The following is a 15,904-nucleotide window of genomic DNA, read 5'->3' as shown; positions in this document are numbered from 1 at the left end:
AAGTTTAGATTGGATATAAGGAAGAAGGTCTCTACTGTAAGGGTGGTGAGGCACTGGAATGGGTTGCCCAGGGAAGCTGTGATTGCTTCATCCCTGGTGGTGTTCAAGGCCAGGTTGGACAGAGCCTTAGGTGACATGGTTTAGTGTGAGGTGTCCCTGCCCATGGCAGGGGGGTTGGAACTAGATGATCTTAAGGTCCTTTCCAGCCCTAACTATTCTGCAATTCTATGATAACAGACATGTATAAACCTTACATGTGCAAGAGAAATGCTCCCATTTGAAGTGGGGTGTAACTTTTGCCTTCACAACTCTACATACAAAATGTCCTTTCATTCCTCTATCTCCTTCTCATGTGTGACATGGAAAATAAGCTTTTCTATTCCTGTCTTATCTCCTTAAATTCATAATGGAGCATTCAATAAATTGAGGATTAGGGTAATGGGTGAAGAGACATCAGGGCTGGTGTGACACAGTCTGGGCTATCAGCCTGGGATTTTGTCACCTTTGCCATAAAGAGACTTTCTCAGTGTTTATGGTATCAAGGAAAGCCCTGAATAAGTCATCCTTTCTTCAGCCAATGGTCTTTTCTTGCATTTCCTGAATTTCACCCCATATGTTCTGAATTCCCTTAGGGGGCAGGATGCCTATTTTAAACTCCATGGCAGCGAGGAACTGCCCATAATTTTGCAGGTTTTGGTCTTCAAAACTGGCTTTTTCCCAGGTTCCCACATGCAGCAACACGCAGCGCACATTCTTTGTGCTGTGTAATCAAACAATACCGCACTGAGAGTTTAAGTAGGCTGAAAGAGTTTATCACCCAACTATGGCAACAAATAATCAAGGCCCAGGCTGCAGGGTGTCTCCACAGCCTGACAGCAGCAGAGCGAAAGCAGCCCCCCTGGGGAAACGCATGTTTCTTGTTCCTAATTTACTGGACCCCCTCACAGAACCTTGAATATTAGGACAAAAAAAACCAAAGAAGTCCCAGTCCCCACTATGAAAATCCACACACAGGACTATTTCATTTCTGGGAAGGTGATGCATAGAAACAGCAATTGTAGGGGCTGTGGTTAGTTGACTGTTCAGTGGTCTGCACCATCAATTTACACATTCTCTTTCATCCACCTTTTTTCCCTTTTCTGGGAAAGGGAACCAGTTCAACCTTGCTAAGTATAAATACAAAAGAAAATCCATGCCAACATGCCAAGTTTTGGTGGTGGTTAGCGTTGGGATGTGCATGTACCCTGAGGTATGCTTTGGAGGCTGACCACAACCTGGGGACTGGAGGAGGTTCATTTGCACTGAGACACACAGACATTTCCAAATCCAGATAAACTGCTCACCAATGAAACACATTTTATTCAATAACAGCCCTGCCTCCATTTCAGGGTGCCCCCTCAGACTAACACCAAGGAAGAGTTTGCTTCAACCCCCTTTTTTTTTTTCTTCCTGATGAGCCATAAGCTCTTGACCTTTTCTGTAACATAAGGAGGTTGGTTGCTGGGCTTTTCTCTGCAAAAATGCTAACATCTGCATCTAACTATTAATTACCAAGATCTTTTTTAGTTCTTTTAGTCTCAGCAGTCATTGCTCTAATCCTTAATATCAAGTCCTCCCATCAGGGGACTATTCGTTGTTATTATTGCTATGCATGGTTTCTAAGATGTCCACCCACATCACAACTGATTCTGAAAGAGAGAAGCATGTGGTAAGGGCTGCTTTGCCTACACAGAAAAGGAACATTTACATGAAAACTGCTATACAGTGACCAACATGGGTGAGCAAATGGTAAATCCCCTCAGGAAATGGTATGTTGTTGAGCTGCTAAAGTGGATTTCTTCCCACCAGCACAGCCAAGAGTCCTGCCTGAACTGCTTTCTGAGGCTGAGCTGCTTTCAACCTGCCACTGCTTGGAAGTGAGTGCTGCTCAAATAACAGCTTTGCTTAATAAAATGCTGGCTCACTCTTTTTAAAGAGGTACAAAATGTATTCCTAAGCAATAAGCTGGTATGTGATTTAACCACTGTTCCAGTGATTTAAAGAGTGTTTAATTCAGATGATTATAAAAAGCAAGAAGTCCAACGGCTCCATCAGGGTTTGAGCCAAATGTCAGTAAAAACTGAAAGATCCCTACCCACTTCAGAGGATTTAAGGTCAGGCTCCACCATCAAGCTGTCAAGTTTAACTATTTCAAGGGTCATTTTTCTGTTGTCAAAATACAACTGAAACAGCATGTCACATTATCAGGATGGTGTTATATCTAGTCTGGCATAAAAGCCACCACACTGCAAATCAGAGGCGTCTTAATTAACTATATAAGCTATCTTGAAAAGACAATAAAAACTATGGAATGATAATGGTTAGAGGGAGGAGAGAAAAGTAGCAGTAACAGATTCTTCAAAAATTGTAGAATGAATATTTCTACTTTAAAAAATTTCGCATTGTTATTTGTTTTTACATATCTTTTTTATAAGGGTTTATTTCAACCTCCTTATAGCATTGTGGAAGGAAAATATTCAGCTCCTTTAAGTAAAATTTAATTAGCTGAAAACAGACTCTATTAATTACAGTACTTTTTCTTCTTAAGATAAAACGTGGACGCTAGTACAAGTTTATAAATGTTAAAAAGTTAAATTGTACAGCACTCTCTGCAGTAATTATCACACATCACTTCTGTCAGGTAAGCAATGTTTCTCTCCTTGCTTTGCAGATGGGGACACTGAGGCACAAGAAATTTCTTTAATGCTACAGAAAAGGTGCATAACAGGCCAGAACAAAATACAGTAGAATAGCCTTGGTCAAATGGACAGATGTCTGCAGCTAAGGCAGTTCCCTGAAGCTTAACCATGATTTTAAACAATGAAACATTCTCCTTTCACTGTGAACATAGAAATTTGGGCATTTGGAAGGAAAACCTTGTCTTTCAAAATATCTTATGATAGGGTATGCACAAATCTGATTAAGATTTATTTAATTAACTTTACCTCTTTCCTGCCAGTAGCTTGTACAGGAACATCAGTGAGAGCTCTGCAGAGAGATCTACAGACATCACTTTGAAAACCTACTCACAGTGAAGCACAGGTTCAGTCCCTCCTCCTGTTATCACTTCTGTGGATCTCCAATGCATATTTTGCACTCACTCTGCTCATGGAACTTCTCTTGAAGTCACTGGGAGTTCAGTGTGGGGGATGTGTGCAGCATTTTACAGACCCTCAGCAGTGTAAGCAGGAAGAACTGACCTCAGCTCCACGATTGGTTTTGCGATCTCATGTTCCTCTGATTACACCATATACATTTGGTAAGAAATATGGATTCTGCTTAGGCATAAGTGTGTACAATTCCCTCACTCCCATACACAAAATCAGTGAGGAATGGGAATAACTTTCTCGTGATCCCTATATTTAGAATCTCCCATTGACATGCCCCAGCTGGATGTGCTAACACCGTGCTGAGAGCTTATACACAGGGGTTCGCACTAATCCCTGCCACTTAGCTCTGCTTAGAGGGATACAGTTCAGGCAGGACTGGATGAGTACTAGGAGGTCTGAGGAAATATATGTTCTATGCTGGGTTTTAATTCGGAGAATGCATACCTGACAGAGAACTGAGAAAATGTGTAACATTTCTGCTGGCCACAGCAAAAAGTTAAAGGCTCCTTGGGTACTCATCCAAAAGTAGCTCTTGCTTAGGACTTGCAGTGCCAGATCAAACTAGTGGTCCAGAAGAACACACTGGTGTGAAATGACTTTAATACTGCTGAGGATTAGGGGAACAGTATGTTCGGCCATGGCCTGACCATAAAGCCCCTGAACTTATTTTATTAGTTCAGTGAAGGTTGTGAATGACCAAGATAATCCGTATTAGACTCAGTAGGAGCAACATTATTAAAACCCATAAAAGAATAAAATGATTTTTGGTGGCTGGATTTCATAAGTAGGTTGTTGCCTATATTGTATTGCTAAATTTTTGTTTTCCAAAGCTAAGAAAAATAATATTAGGAAATAACTGTATATGGTATTTGTGTTTCGCCTTTTCCCAGCGCCGTGTGTAAGAGCTCCCTGTTCCCACATCCAGACCCGCAGATGCTACCGTAGCAGCTATAAATTACAAGTAGCTGGCAATTACCATGTGGCAAGTGCAACTGTGGGGTTATGAGAGGAGGACTGCAAAAATATTTATAATGCAAACAGCTGTAAGCAGTTACCGGCAGACACATCTGAGCACCGTTCAGAGGAAAGCAGATGGGAACGTATGGAGGGTACCAGGGAACATGAGCAGCAAGCCCAGAGGCTTGTTCCACTAGATGGCAGCCGGAGCCAGCATCTCAATTTTGGGTGAACAGCGGAATAAAAATGGATTTCAGGCAGGAAAGCTGAACCGAACATAACCTCCCTACACACCTCAGCCCAGGAAAATGAGAACTGTGGATTCTAGCTGGCTCCCCTGTGAAAACTGAAAACCACGGGATATTGAAAACAGAAGGTAAATGTGGCAAAACCAGTAGGGGTTTCTACCCTGAGTTTCCAAGATGCTGTGAGGAGGCTGGAGTAAAAAACAAAAAGATATCTTAAACCTGTGGAGTAAATATCTCTGCAGGGATATTTACTCTTTCTTCTACTTCAGGTTTATCTTAATTTTTAAATAAGAGCCATTGAGTCTATGTCATTGGTTTATATTAGTTGTCCTGCAGAGAGCCAAATTGTGCTGCTGCTTTTTATTGGGGAATTAACATCCATAACAGCTTTCATGGAAAAAAATGTTGCAGTCCTGCACTCTGTATGAAATTCCATTTGTGAAGATACATGCTAAGGATGTGCCAAAATTGACTTGTCAAACTTATGGAAAGCTTAGAATAAAATCTGGAAAATACTGGTATTAGCCCCTTTTGACTTCAGACACAGCCTGAATCTGGAGAGTCTGCAGAACACAGCAAAAACAATTAAAAATTTCTCTTTAAAAAGCAATTTATGCTGGCAAATTAATGTCACTTTAGTTAAAAGTGATGCCACAGATTAGATTAATTGGCTTCCTTATTAGTTAGCCTCAGCAGGGGTGTAGCAAGGGCATGAGCGTGTACAAAGTGTAAACTGTCTGTCCTTCCTGATGAGGCAGATCGCAGCTGAGGATGAGGAACAGCGTAGAGAGAGCACAGGGAAAGCCACGCTACCACAGCCTGGTTCCAGGAGCATCTAATGAGCAGGAGGGATATTGTGGAGGGTAGCAAGTGTGTTCAGCAGCAGTCACTACCTCGGCTGTTCATTTAGAGACAGGCTAACGTGCCACTGGCACATACCAACAGGGCATAAAACCTGGCGCCTACTTGCAGAAGAGGACTAACGCATTAAAGGAGTCTGTAGAAATGGCAAAATGGTTGTTGGTCAGTGCCAAAAGCTTTTGTCACTCGTGTTACAGTCAGGTAGAGGCCAAGGGTGCTGCCTAAAGGTTGCAAATTTTGTTGTGATGTTTGACAACATCAAACTGAACTGAACTTTGTGCTGTGTTGGTGTGCCTGGTCCTGCTCTCAACAATCTTCATCCACACAAATCCATCAGAGCAATATTCCTATGTTAAATACATGCTGAACAGATTACCTGTTCATCCAACAGAGGCTCTACTTTCAGTTGATGTATTTCATCACCTGTTACCTACCCATGTTCCAGGGAAATGGCAATGTGCCACCCCTTCTACCCCTTGCACATACAATGATCACCTGGAAGATCAATGCAATTATTGCTCTACAATATGGTTTTCAATGCCTGTAAAAGCACTTTCAGCGTGTATCATACCTGTAGCAACACAGAAAGTGCAATCCTTCCAACCCTCCTCCAGCCTGTGGTTGCCTGAGCCATCACTACATCATGCTGTAGGGACACTGATGCCTGAAACACCTGTGTGCCTTCTAGCACCCTCTCACTTTCCAAATCTTCCTGTTATACTGGATATTTCTTCTCTGACACATCCACCCCTCCAACTGCCTGCACCACTACTCAACCAGCTTGGAGACCAAGCTGAAACACAGCTGAGTGTGCAATGCAGTTGAAGCCGAGGGAACAAGAAGCTGGTTGTTAGGGATGAAGAAAGATCATGCAGTAGTAGCAAACTGCCTGGACGACAGTATTGCTAATTTTTAGCAGTTTTAATACTACTATGCATGATACTTCCATTTTTTCCACCTTTATTTTTTCTGGAATAGAACTGTGTTGCCAGTCAAATGCTTTTGTTCTTAGCCCGGTTTATTGCAGATACAAAGCTTATGTGCTCATGCTGTGAGTTCATCCTGTTGCTCAACACCGTTTCAGCCCACAGGCTAATTTCAGATATATTGCCAGAAAGATGGAGTTTTCAAAACCTAAATAAATCCAGTCAGTTCCTGGAGGGAAAAAAAAAAAAAAAAAAAAATGGAAAGAAAAACCAAAGACCACATTGAGGCAGGGAAGGAAAAAGGAAAGAGACTGAAGCAGCCTGGGGCATGAGACACTGGGACACCAGATTTGACATGGATGACGGTGAGAATCCTCCTAATTCCTATGTTTCAGCTGTACATGGAAACAATTTAACCTCGAGCTCATGATTTTTTGTGGCGAGTCAATCACAAGACACAAGCTGTAGGGAAGCAGGCTTCACAGGCTCCTGGGCTCATAGACTTTGAAACATGTATGTCTCTCTAGTACAGACTTTTTTCACAAAGTGCTGTTTCTCTGTTGCGAGATAGAAGCCAAAGAAAGTTATTTCAGCTTTGTTGTCTGGTTTTGGTTTTTTCTTCTTTTTTTTTTTTTTTCTCTGTTTTTGTTTTTTTTTTCTGGTTTTGGGTTGGGTTTTTTTTTGGGTTTTTTTTTGGTGTGAGTGGGTAAGTGTGTGGGACAAATCTTTGAGGAACACCTGAATGTAACTAGTATTTTCATGGTGAAAAAGTACTGAGAGATGTGTTTGTGTCTTGCTATTGAATCTGTACTTCTCTATTGTTAAACCCACTAGTTACTGTGCCAAGGAAATTGGATTGGATGTAGGTGTTGCAATGTCTGACTAACATCATTCTTGGGTTAAAGAGTGAGGTCCCCTGAGGACCACCCAGTGGAAGGCTGCTGATCCACTGTACACAAGCATAGCGGGAGCTGCCTACAAAAAGCAGTGGGAAACAGCATACAGGCATGGCCAAGATCCTGCCTTCTCTCGGGGGTAGGCACCTGGCCTATGGATGCAGAAATTAACAGGACTTTAGGACCTGCTCCAGTGCTTTCCTAAATCAGAGACACAATAGTTTGTTTAATACAGTAGTATGAGTGGGAGAGAGTGGATATAAACTGAGAGGGAAGGTTCAGAAGGGATACAAGGAGATATTTTCTCCCCATGAGGACAGTCAGGCAGTGGGACTGGTTTCCCAGCAGTGCAGTCCCCATCCCTCCAGGTTTTCAAAATCAAGCTGGATAAAACTTTGAGTAATCTGCTTTAAGTGGGAGGTTGGAACTTGGAAGACCTTTTCCAGCATGAGTTACTTGGTGATCCTATGATCACTCTGTATATAAACCAAGCAGATGTTGTTTTTAATTTTGCAGGTTTTGTCAGTTATTGCAAGAATCCAAAACATTACTACCTGTTTAGCCATAATGCATAGAAATGAGCTGCAGGGTGATAGAGTTGGAGCCACGGGTAACCTGAAGCACCACAAAGCTGAGAAAGGGGAACTTAAACTGCAATTAATCAAAGCTACAGAAGGATCCCCTCAAGCTAACTGATGCCTGTGTTAAACACTGAGCCCACCTCAGGACCTCCAGTGAATGGGGCCTAAATGAAAATGCACTGCATGATGGAAGTTTATTACTTGTAATGATACATAACCTTCTATGGTACAATGCTTTAGGTAAAGTGATATGTTTTCATTAAGTTTAGAAATGCTGTGCAAAGCCTGTGTGCCATTCCTATTTGTCTGCACTTACCTCACACTCTCTGAAAAGGTAAACTACAAACCTGAAGACTCGTAGCTTCAGTAAAATTGTGAGTGAATGTATCTAAGCAGCATTGGGAACCTGGGAACAGACTACTGGTCTATCTGCCTTCAGATGGGATGCAAGAGAGAGAGAATTTGTATCAAGGGAATATGCCAAGAGACACAAATGAAGGGCAATGACTCAATTCTGACCAAATATAAGTGACTAAACAACCCTGGATAGGTTCTCAGACAGTGCTCTGGTGAGGGGCCAACTGCAGCTCTCAGCCAGATGTCAACACATCTATGTTCTAGCCAAAAACTTGAAAACTGGAATATGAAATTCATATAGTCTGACCCTCTGGGGAAGCTGAGTACTTCTGTTTCCAGACTATGTCATCTTTTGTATGACACACAGCTCAGTGGATGCTGCAGCTGAATGCCAGACCATTGCAAACGGCTGTCATGGAAAACCATTTGTCACAATACACATTATTTTGCAGAATTCTTAATGGTTGAGTTTTAAAATGTAGACATTGAAAAATTGCTTACCCATGAGGTATTTTGCTGAGGACATAATATGCCGTATATGAATGTTGATACACCTGCAAAATGAAATTAAAAAACAAAACAAAACAGGAGATTAGTAATTGTCACCTGTGTTAATAGGGTTCTTTTTCTGCAAAAACAGTCTAGCATTTGGCTAGGGACCTCTTATAAACACTACAAATTCAGAAGTAGAAAGGAGCAATACATTAATTCACCTAGCGCTGTTGTGTGTTCTTTTAATCTTGTACTGTATTACAGTGTTTGGCAAATCGTATACATCCAGATGCTCTGTGTCGTTACCATGACTACCAGGTCTTTGATTAAACTGGGGGCACATGGTCTCTGCAAGGGCTAAATATAGAACAATCATTAATGAGGACACCTTGGTCAGCTGGAGACATTCTCCGTCATCATAACAAGACACAACAGGGGTAGAATATATATTTTGTTGCTTTATACCCACACAAATAAAACAGGGAATTATGCTGGGTGATCTCAGAGAGGGTTGTAGGACTCTTGTCAGTCAGCAAACAAAACCTTATTGACTTAGGGAGTAAAGCTGACCTCACGTTTGTTTGATTGACATTCTAAGTTGCATCTTCATGCCAATTTACACTCTAGGCCTTCGGGAAGAGCTTGTCATCAGTTCATCTCAGAAGGGAGAGTTTATTACTTATTTTCTAAGTAGTACACAATATATACCAGAGTTAAGGTCAACAGTTTAAGAGTTGGTGACTTTCTGTTAATGACACACAATCGCTAACAGCAATCTGTTGTTGCCCCAGTTGAGCAGTGCTGAGCAACACAAGCGAGGACACTAGTGTGAAAGGTCAAATATGAATGACTTTATACACATTTGTAGAGTCACTCACTTTTGCAATTCTGTCTTCTTACTGTATGCTACTAAATAAAAAAAGTGTCATCTGACTTCCACTTAACTCTTTCAGCCACTTGCTCTGCAATAGCTCTCATAAAGCATCCTGTTCCCAGAGGAAGAAGGAGGAGCTTCTTGAACACTTGTTTCACCAATCAAGCTTGTATGATCAAAATTCTTTTTCATAGGTACCTCTGTTTTGCACAATTATTTTTTTTTTAATTTATGCCAAGAAATCATGAGATGTCCTGGATAGTGCTGCTACCTCAGCAGTGGCCATCCCAAGCACATTGGGATGTGCATCACAGACAAGTAAGCATGACTTACTACCTGTGCCTCTTCAGGGTAAACCTGCATAGTGCTGTCTGTAGCAGGCTTACATATTTTGAGCACTCTGTAGAGAGACAGGAAAACACAAGGCACATCATTGTAGATGTAGATATTACTCCAAACTTCTGTTATAATTTGAATCTGAACATTAAATCCTTACATTGCTGCATAAACCCCATGAAAAAAAGGCTACCACAAGAGCAGAGAGGTCAAAGCATTGGATTTCCTTCTTCCTCTGTGCAATTCACTCCCTTCATTACAAGGACATCATCAGGTTATAACCTGAAATCGTATCTCCTTTTAGGCTTTCAGATACATAAAGACCCCTCCAGCAAGGTGATCCTGTACTGTATTGGTATCAGGGAAGGTCTAGGAACACAAATGAAGTCACTGCACACTAGCATTTATCATAGTACAGGTGTCCTTTTTAGATGCACTTTTTTCAGATAATGTCAATTAAATTACCATTATCTCATCTACATCCAATCAGACCAAAGAGCTCTTTAATTTTATAATGCTGATATCAGAGACTTGGCTGATGTATGTTGTTGCTTAGATTTTATTCCAGCTTTGGTGAAGTTCTAAACCTGCCAAAATTCCTTAAATAAAATGCACCAGAAGACTAAATTTGTCTATAGAGCTGAAAAAACTAATTATAAATATTAAATATTGAGCAACTTTTGTTTTCAAATACCCTGGTAGTAGAACGTAGAAAATGATGTAGACATACAAATTGTGATCAGAGGCAAGGACTGCAGTTCAAGGTAATAAGCCATGCTCTGTTACCAGCTATCAGAGGCAGAAGCCAGCCCCCAGAATGAGTATGAGCAGATCCCTTCAGGGGAAAATAGAGAAGTGTGGCAGGCTGGATGGAGAAGAAACAGCCATGGAAGGTTTGAGCAGGGCATCTGTGTTGTCCCTGCTTGAAAGTACAGAGTCCCATACGGACTAGCCATGCTAGACTTTAGAGCTGTCTTAGAGCCATTAGTGGAGACTGAGATAAAACTTTGTGTTTGCCAAGACAGTTTAGCAGTGGGGAAAACAAAAGTTACGGTGCTTTCAAAGAACTTCTTTATTTTCTGAACATCATCTTTCATCCTCTTGGGTCTTTGGCCAGACTCTAAAATATCTCACATCAGCTGTGTCTGTAGCATATAGTCTTCAAACGCTTGAAGCTGGCAGAGTTCATTCACAGCAGCAATCCTTTCTCAAATGAATCCTTAAAGTCAGTAGGTTTGTTCACGTAAACAACTACTTGTATGATCAAAGATTTCAGGATCAGACATTTGTTATTATTATAGCTCTTAAGGACAAGAGCACATGCAGCTCCAAAGTCCTTCTAATCCCTATTTTAAACCTGTTTGGAAAACACATTGTGCGCAAACCTCCCAAGCAGACAGGAATCCAAGAGAAATATCACTTAACGTCTTTTTGGGAAATTAGATGGCTGCTTTCCTCTTACTGCAAGAGGAAACATTTGGCTGCAAACCAAATGAAGTTATTTTAACTTTTTGAGATAATGATGATGATGCTGTCTGCTTTATATCTCAACTAAAATTTCTGCCGGGGTCTAGCTTAATTAGGCTATTCACTTACGAGGAAAACCCCACACCAGGGAAAAGTGAAGGAATTATATGAGCACTCATTTGAAATTTATAGCTAAGCTTCAGCCACTGGACAGTGCTTAAAAGTCAGTATTCATTTCATTTAACCTCCAATGTTTCAGACGCTTAGGTAACAAAAATAACTGTATTAACTCTCCACGTTCTCCTCTATCCAAGGGGTGTGGCAAAAGCCATTGTACTGATTTGATACACTTAGCCCTGATTTTGGGCTGGATCCCAGAAGCACACAGCTCCTGTCAGCAGAGAAGCATATTTGAAAGCAGCAGAGATTTTGGCAGCTCTTGTGCTCTGTAGACCCTGTATGCCAAGACATACAACAAAAGTTAGTACACACTTGGGACTGCTCTGAAGGGTTCTAGGTATTACCAAAATTGGGTCATAAAAGCTCCCATGCCAGCTGTGACCAATGAATGCTGTAAAAGTCATTATACTAAACCCACCATGTCAGAAACACTCTCCCACTGGGCTTCTCATCCCAGGTCACAGCACAGATCTTGCTTACTTTCAATCTACATTATCTCCTGCAACATGTGTGTGTCTACACTGGAATCATAAAGGGGTTAAGAGACAGATGTATCTGTTTCCACTTAAGTCTTTGAAAGGCAATTATCTTTCCAAAATTCAGAAAAATACAGGACTGATTATATATGACAACATTTTGTTGTGAAGCCACTGACCTGACCAGATGACAGTGGAAATGCAAACACCACAGCAGGTATAGCAGAAGAAAAGAACATATAACTTTCCCTGCCTCCAGATTCCAAAATAAAAAGTAAACTCTGGTTCCTGCAAGTTACAGAAACAAAGAGGCAATGTTTGCCACATTGCTGCAGAGCAAAGTATGCTGTGGATGGTAGAGCAGCATCTCCTTGAAGCGCTTGCTTCATCTCCAAGGGTACAGGTCCTAGTCCAGCAGGGCTTACTTACATAGAAAATATATGTTATTTAAGAATAGAATGGATTTGGACTCATTTATTCATTGTGACTATTCAAATACTTTAACTTAGAATCCATTGCTCTTGTTCTTGCCCCAAAGCAGCTGCACAAATACTTAGAATCATAGAATAGTTAGGGTTGGAAAGGACCTTAAGATCATCAAGTTCCAACCCCCCTGCCATGGGCAGGGACACCTCACACTAAATCATGTCACTCAAGGCTCTGTCCAACCTGGCCTTGTGATGGAGCATTCACAACTTCCCTGGGCAACCCCTTCCAGTGCCTCACCACCCTTACAGTAAAGAACTTCTTCCTTATAACCAATCAAAACTTCCCCTGTTTATGTTTTAACCCATTACTCCCTGTCCTATCGCTACAGTCCCTAATGAAGTGTCTCTCCCCAGCATCCTTATAGGCTCCCTACTTGACATGAGTTCAAAAAGACAAATGGAATCCTGGTTATCTCCCTACATTTCACCTGATTTGTCACACAGACACAAGCTGAATATGAAAAGCATTCACCTTCATTAACTTCTTGTTAAAAGTTTGAAATTGTCACCATTATTTTCAATTTGACACTGCCTGTGCAACTCAAGGGATTAGGAAAAGGATTTAGATGTAAATGAAGGAATTTTCAGAAGGAGATTGTGAAATGTGTTTTCAGTATATTTTGGCTGGCATGAAAGACTACACTACCCACTGAGGATTCTTCACTAGCAACAGGAAAAAAGGAAGAGTTTAGTTTACACTTCCATCTTCTGTGCTGGTCTGTCACACTTTGTGGGCTGATACCATGCTAGTACCAGTAGTAACCAGCATTTAATTGAAAGGCTTTCTTTTATGTTTGTATGACATGTTGCTGAATCAATACAAACAAGAGGCACATCCAGACTTTCTTTTAAGAAGGTTTACAAGCAAAGAAGGGTGAAAAAACCCTTAGAAGAAGACTCCCCAAATCAGCGAAGACCTCTCATCTTCTAACAGGCTGTTCTATTAAAACAGATCATTTAGGGTCCTACCATTCAGCATATTAAACAGTTCATGAACCTGAGGTTAAACCCAGGTGGACTGGTTGCCATGATATCATGATTATTATTTACTCAATAAACACAGGAATAAACTATCCATTTTCTAAATGACTCCACAGAGCCACCTAGTCCTCATGCAATACTGTTATTTACATTAAAGAATTGTCTAGAAAAACTCACAAAAAAATCCCATAAAATTTAGAGTTTGGAAGAGAAGAGGTACAGGGCAGAGTAAGCGCAGGTGCAAGCTGTCTTACAAAGCAGTTTGCAAGGCTTAATACAAAATCTGTAGTATTTAATGTCTTCTTTTTCAGGAACCACATGTTTCACCCCCAAAGTCATACCAGTACCCCCACATTAAAATGAACCCTCTAAATAGTTATCAGAAATAAAACTACAACGGTTGGTTAAGTCTGAAAATAGCACAAATATATTTAAATGTAATTACTCATAAAGTTCTCAGTAGTTACCTGGGTGAAAGGAATCACTTTTTATTTTGTAACAATAAAATATAACTCCAAATAATACATCCCCTCAGGATTCTTAGCAGACCTAAACTGTCTTTACAGTAAAAATACAGCACAAGTGGCTGGTGGAACGTGAACTGCCAGATCCATTAAAAGGGTTTCCCACAGAGAATTTCTAAAATGACATTTGCTGGAAGTAAATTAGTATCCTGTTTTCCTACTTGTGCTATGAGCAGACAAATCCCAAAATGCACATATGAATGTCAAATCGGTTGAATAATCCCAAATATTTGAAATAATTACATAGTCCACCTTTCAAAATGGTCCTAGCACCCTTAAACGGTAACTCATGCGGTGATACAAAATACGCAGGTAAAAGATGATTTTCCATTTGGCCTTTAATATCCATGATATTTAACCAAGCTCTGAAGTTGACAAATTAAGAGGGAAAAGAGAATAAAGCAGAATGCAGGAAGGCTGCTGCTCTGCATTGGCAAACAGCTCATGTATTTGGTACCCTGCTATCTAATGATGACATGAAGGAGAGTGAAAATCAGGTTCAGAGTGAAAATCGGGTTCAGAATGAAAATTGTAAAAGCAAACTTTTCCTTCTCCGGTGCACAGTAAAGGATGACCCAAGTCACTATCACAATGTCATATTGATTCTCCTATTGGTCAGTCACCAGCAAGCAAATACTGTGTTATCTTCACAGGGTAACTATGTCATTTGCACAAATCTTCCAGTAGAGAAAAAAAAAATATTGTCTGACCAAAAATATCATAGAACCATAGAATAGCATGGGTTGGAAGAGACCTTCAAAGGTCATCTAGTCCAGCCCCTCATATCTCACTGCCATACTTCTGCATGGTATCATGTGGAGAATTAAAGCATCTCACTGTACCTCTTTGCGGAACTTTCTGTATTTTTTATGAAAGTCAACATTAAAGACTAAATTTTTAATTAATGAGTCAACATCATTTGCCTTGATCAAAATTCTTTATGATAGCATTGGTTTCATTGGGGCCATACAATCTGAAAACTGAACTAAGGGTCTGTAACTTGAACCCTTCTGTTCCCATTGTGTGTTACACTGGCACTCTGAAAGAATGGAAAATCCATTCCTGTAACTGACCACTAAATTCTTGGTAATATTTTGTTCAATTTCTCATCCTTCATTCTCCCATGTATTTGCGATTTGAAGTACAATGGATTATCTCTGGCTGAGGCATGGTTCATGGGCAGTTAGGTAGTGGCCTTTTCACTGTTTTCTAACAGTGGAGACAGACTGGTCAGTGGTATTCTCCCCAGCCCAACTATTTTACCAAAGTATTACCACCATTTTATTGCTAATGGACACTCCATAGTAATCAGCCTGGAATTAAGTTTTCTCAAAAAACTATTCCTTTTGTATCAGTGTAATAAAATAAAATAAAAACCCAAGCAAACCAAAAAAACACACCAAAATCCATACTGGTATTTTGTACCCTACATTCAGTGAAGCTCAATTGCTTGCAAGAAGTAAATGAATCAATAAAGCCATATAATTTGAGGTCTTCTCAACATTCTCACCTTTCAAATTCATTGTGATACTGACCTATTTTGTTTTCCTCTGAGACAGCAAATTCTTTTTTGTCTCTACGTTGAATTATCCCTTTATACTTCATCACTTCCCAAGTAATACAGTCTCATCCTGTGTGCCAACCTTTTTCTATAGCCCTCCAAGGAACACTGGCTATTTCTCTTTGTCCCTCTAATAGATTAGGAAAACCATAATAAATGCTATCAGTGAGCATTTCCTGTGCCTTGGTTCAGTTGGCAGCCAAATAACCCACAGCTGTTATCGAATACCTGATTTGTGATGCTCTCATCCACTGCACTGTATTCAGCTCATCAGGCACATGTGTAATGTAGTCGCTGCCATAGAAAGTGCACACTGAGAGTGGTGTGCCACCTCAGGACAGTCAGGAAAGGACAGAGATGGGGGAAAAAGGACCTTGAGCAGGAAAGGAGGTAAGAAGAAGGGGTCTCTGTACCAATCGACATACAGGGCATTTGGCAACTTGTTGCCTTTGTTGTAATTGTCTCTGTATTCCAGAGGAACTAACCTAAAATAATGTTTCATCAAAAGGAATAAGCTATATACACAGGGAAGGCATGTATTAGAGTTGAC

At 40.6% G+C, this 15,904-nt stretch overlaps 1 protein-coding gene across 8 annotated transcripts in view; it reads right to left on the bottom strand.

Moving 5' to 3' along the window:
- The window catches only part of DPP6 (dipeptidyl peptidase like 6), a 563,983-nt gene that overhangs the window by 114,423 nt on the left and 433,656 nt on the right, over nucleotides 1–15,904 (bottom strand). For 6 of the 8 annotated variants that reach the window (XM_062621474.1, XM_062621476.1, XM_062621473.1 and 3 more), the window contains one exon: nucleotides 8,477–8,529. In XM_062621474.1, coding sequence (XP_062477458.1) covers nucleotides 8,477–8,529 — 53 coding nt within the window. Of the gene's footprint in view, nucleotides 1–5,397; nucleotides 5,563–5,649; nucleotides 5,711–6,161; nucleotides 6,371–8,476; nucleotides 8,530–15,904 lie in introns of those variants that run through there. The other 2 variants (XR_009965358.1, XM_062621479.1) reach the window with 2 other exon arrangements.

The sequence above is a fragment of the Pezoporus occidentalis genome, unplaced genomic scaffold, assembly GCF_034315485.1.
Source record: "Pezoporus occidentalis ecotype Australia unplaced genomic scaffold, CSIRO_AGI_Poc_V1 ctg23, whole genome shotgun sequence".
Classification (NCBI taxonomy): domain Eukaryota; kingdom Metazoa; phylum Chordata; class Aves; order Psittaciformes; family Psittacidae; genus Pezoporus; species Pezoporus occidentalis.
This window is presented reverse-complemented; position numbering and strand designations above follow the sequence as displayed.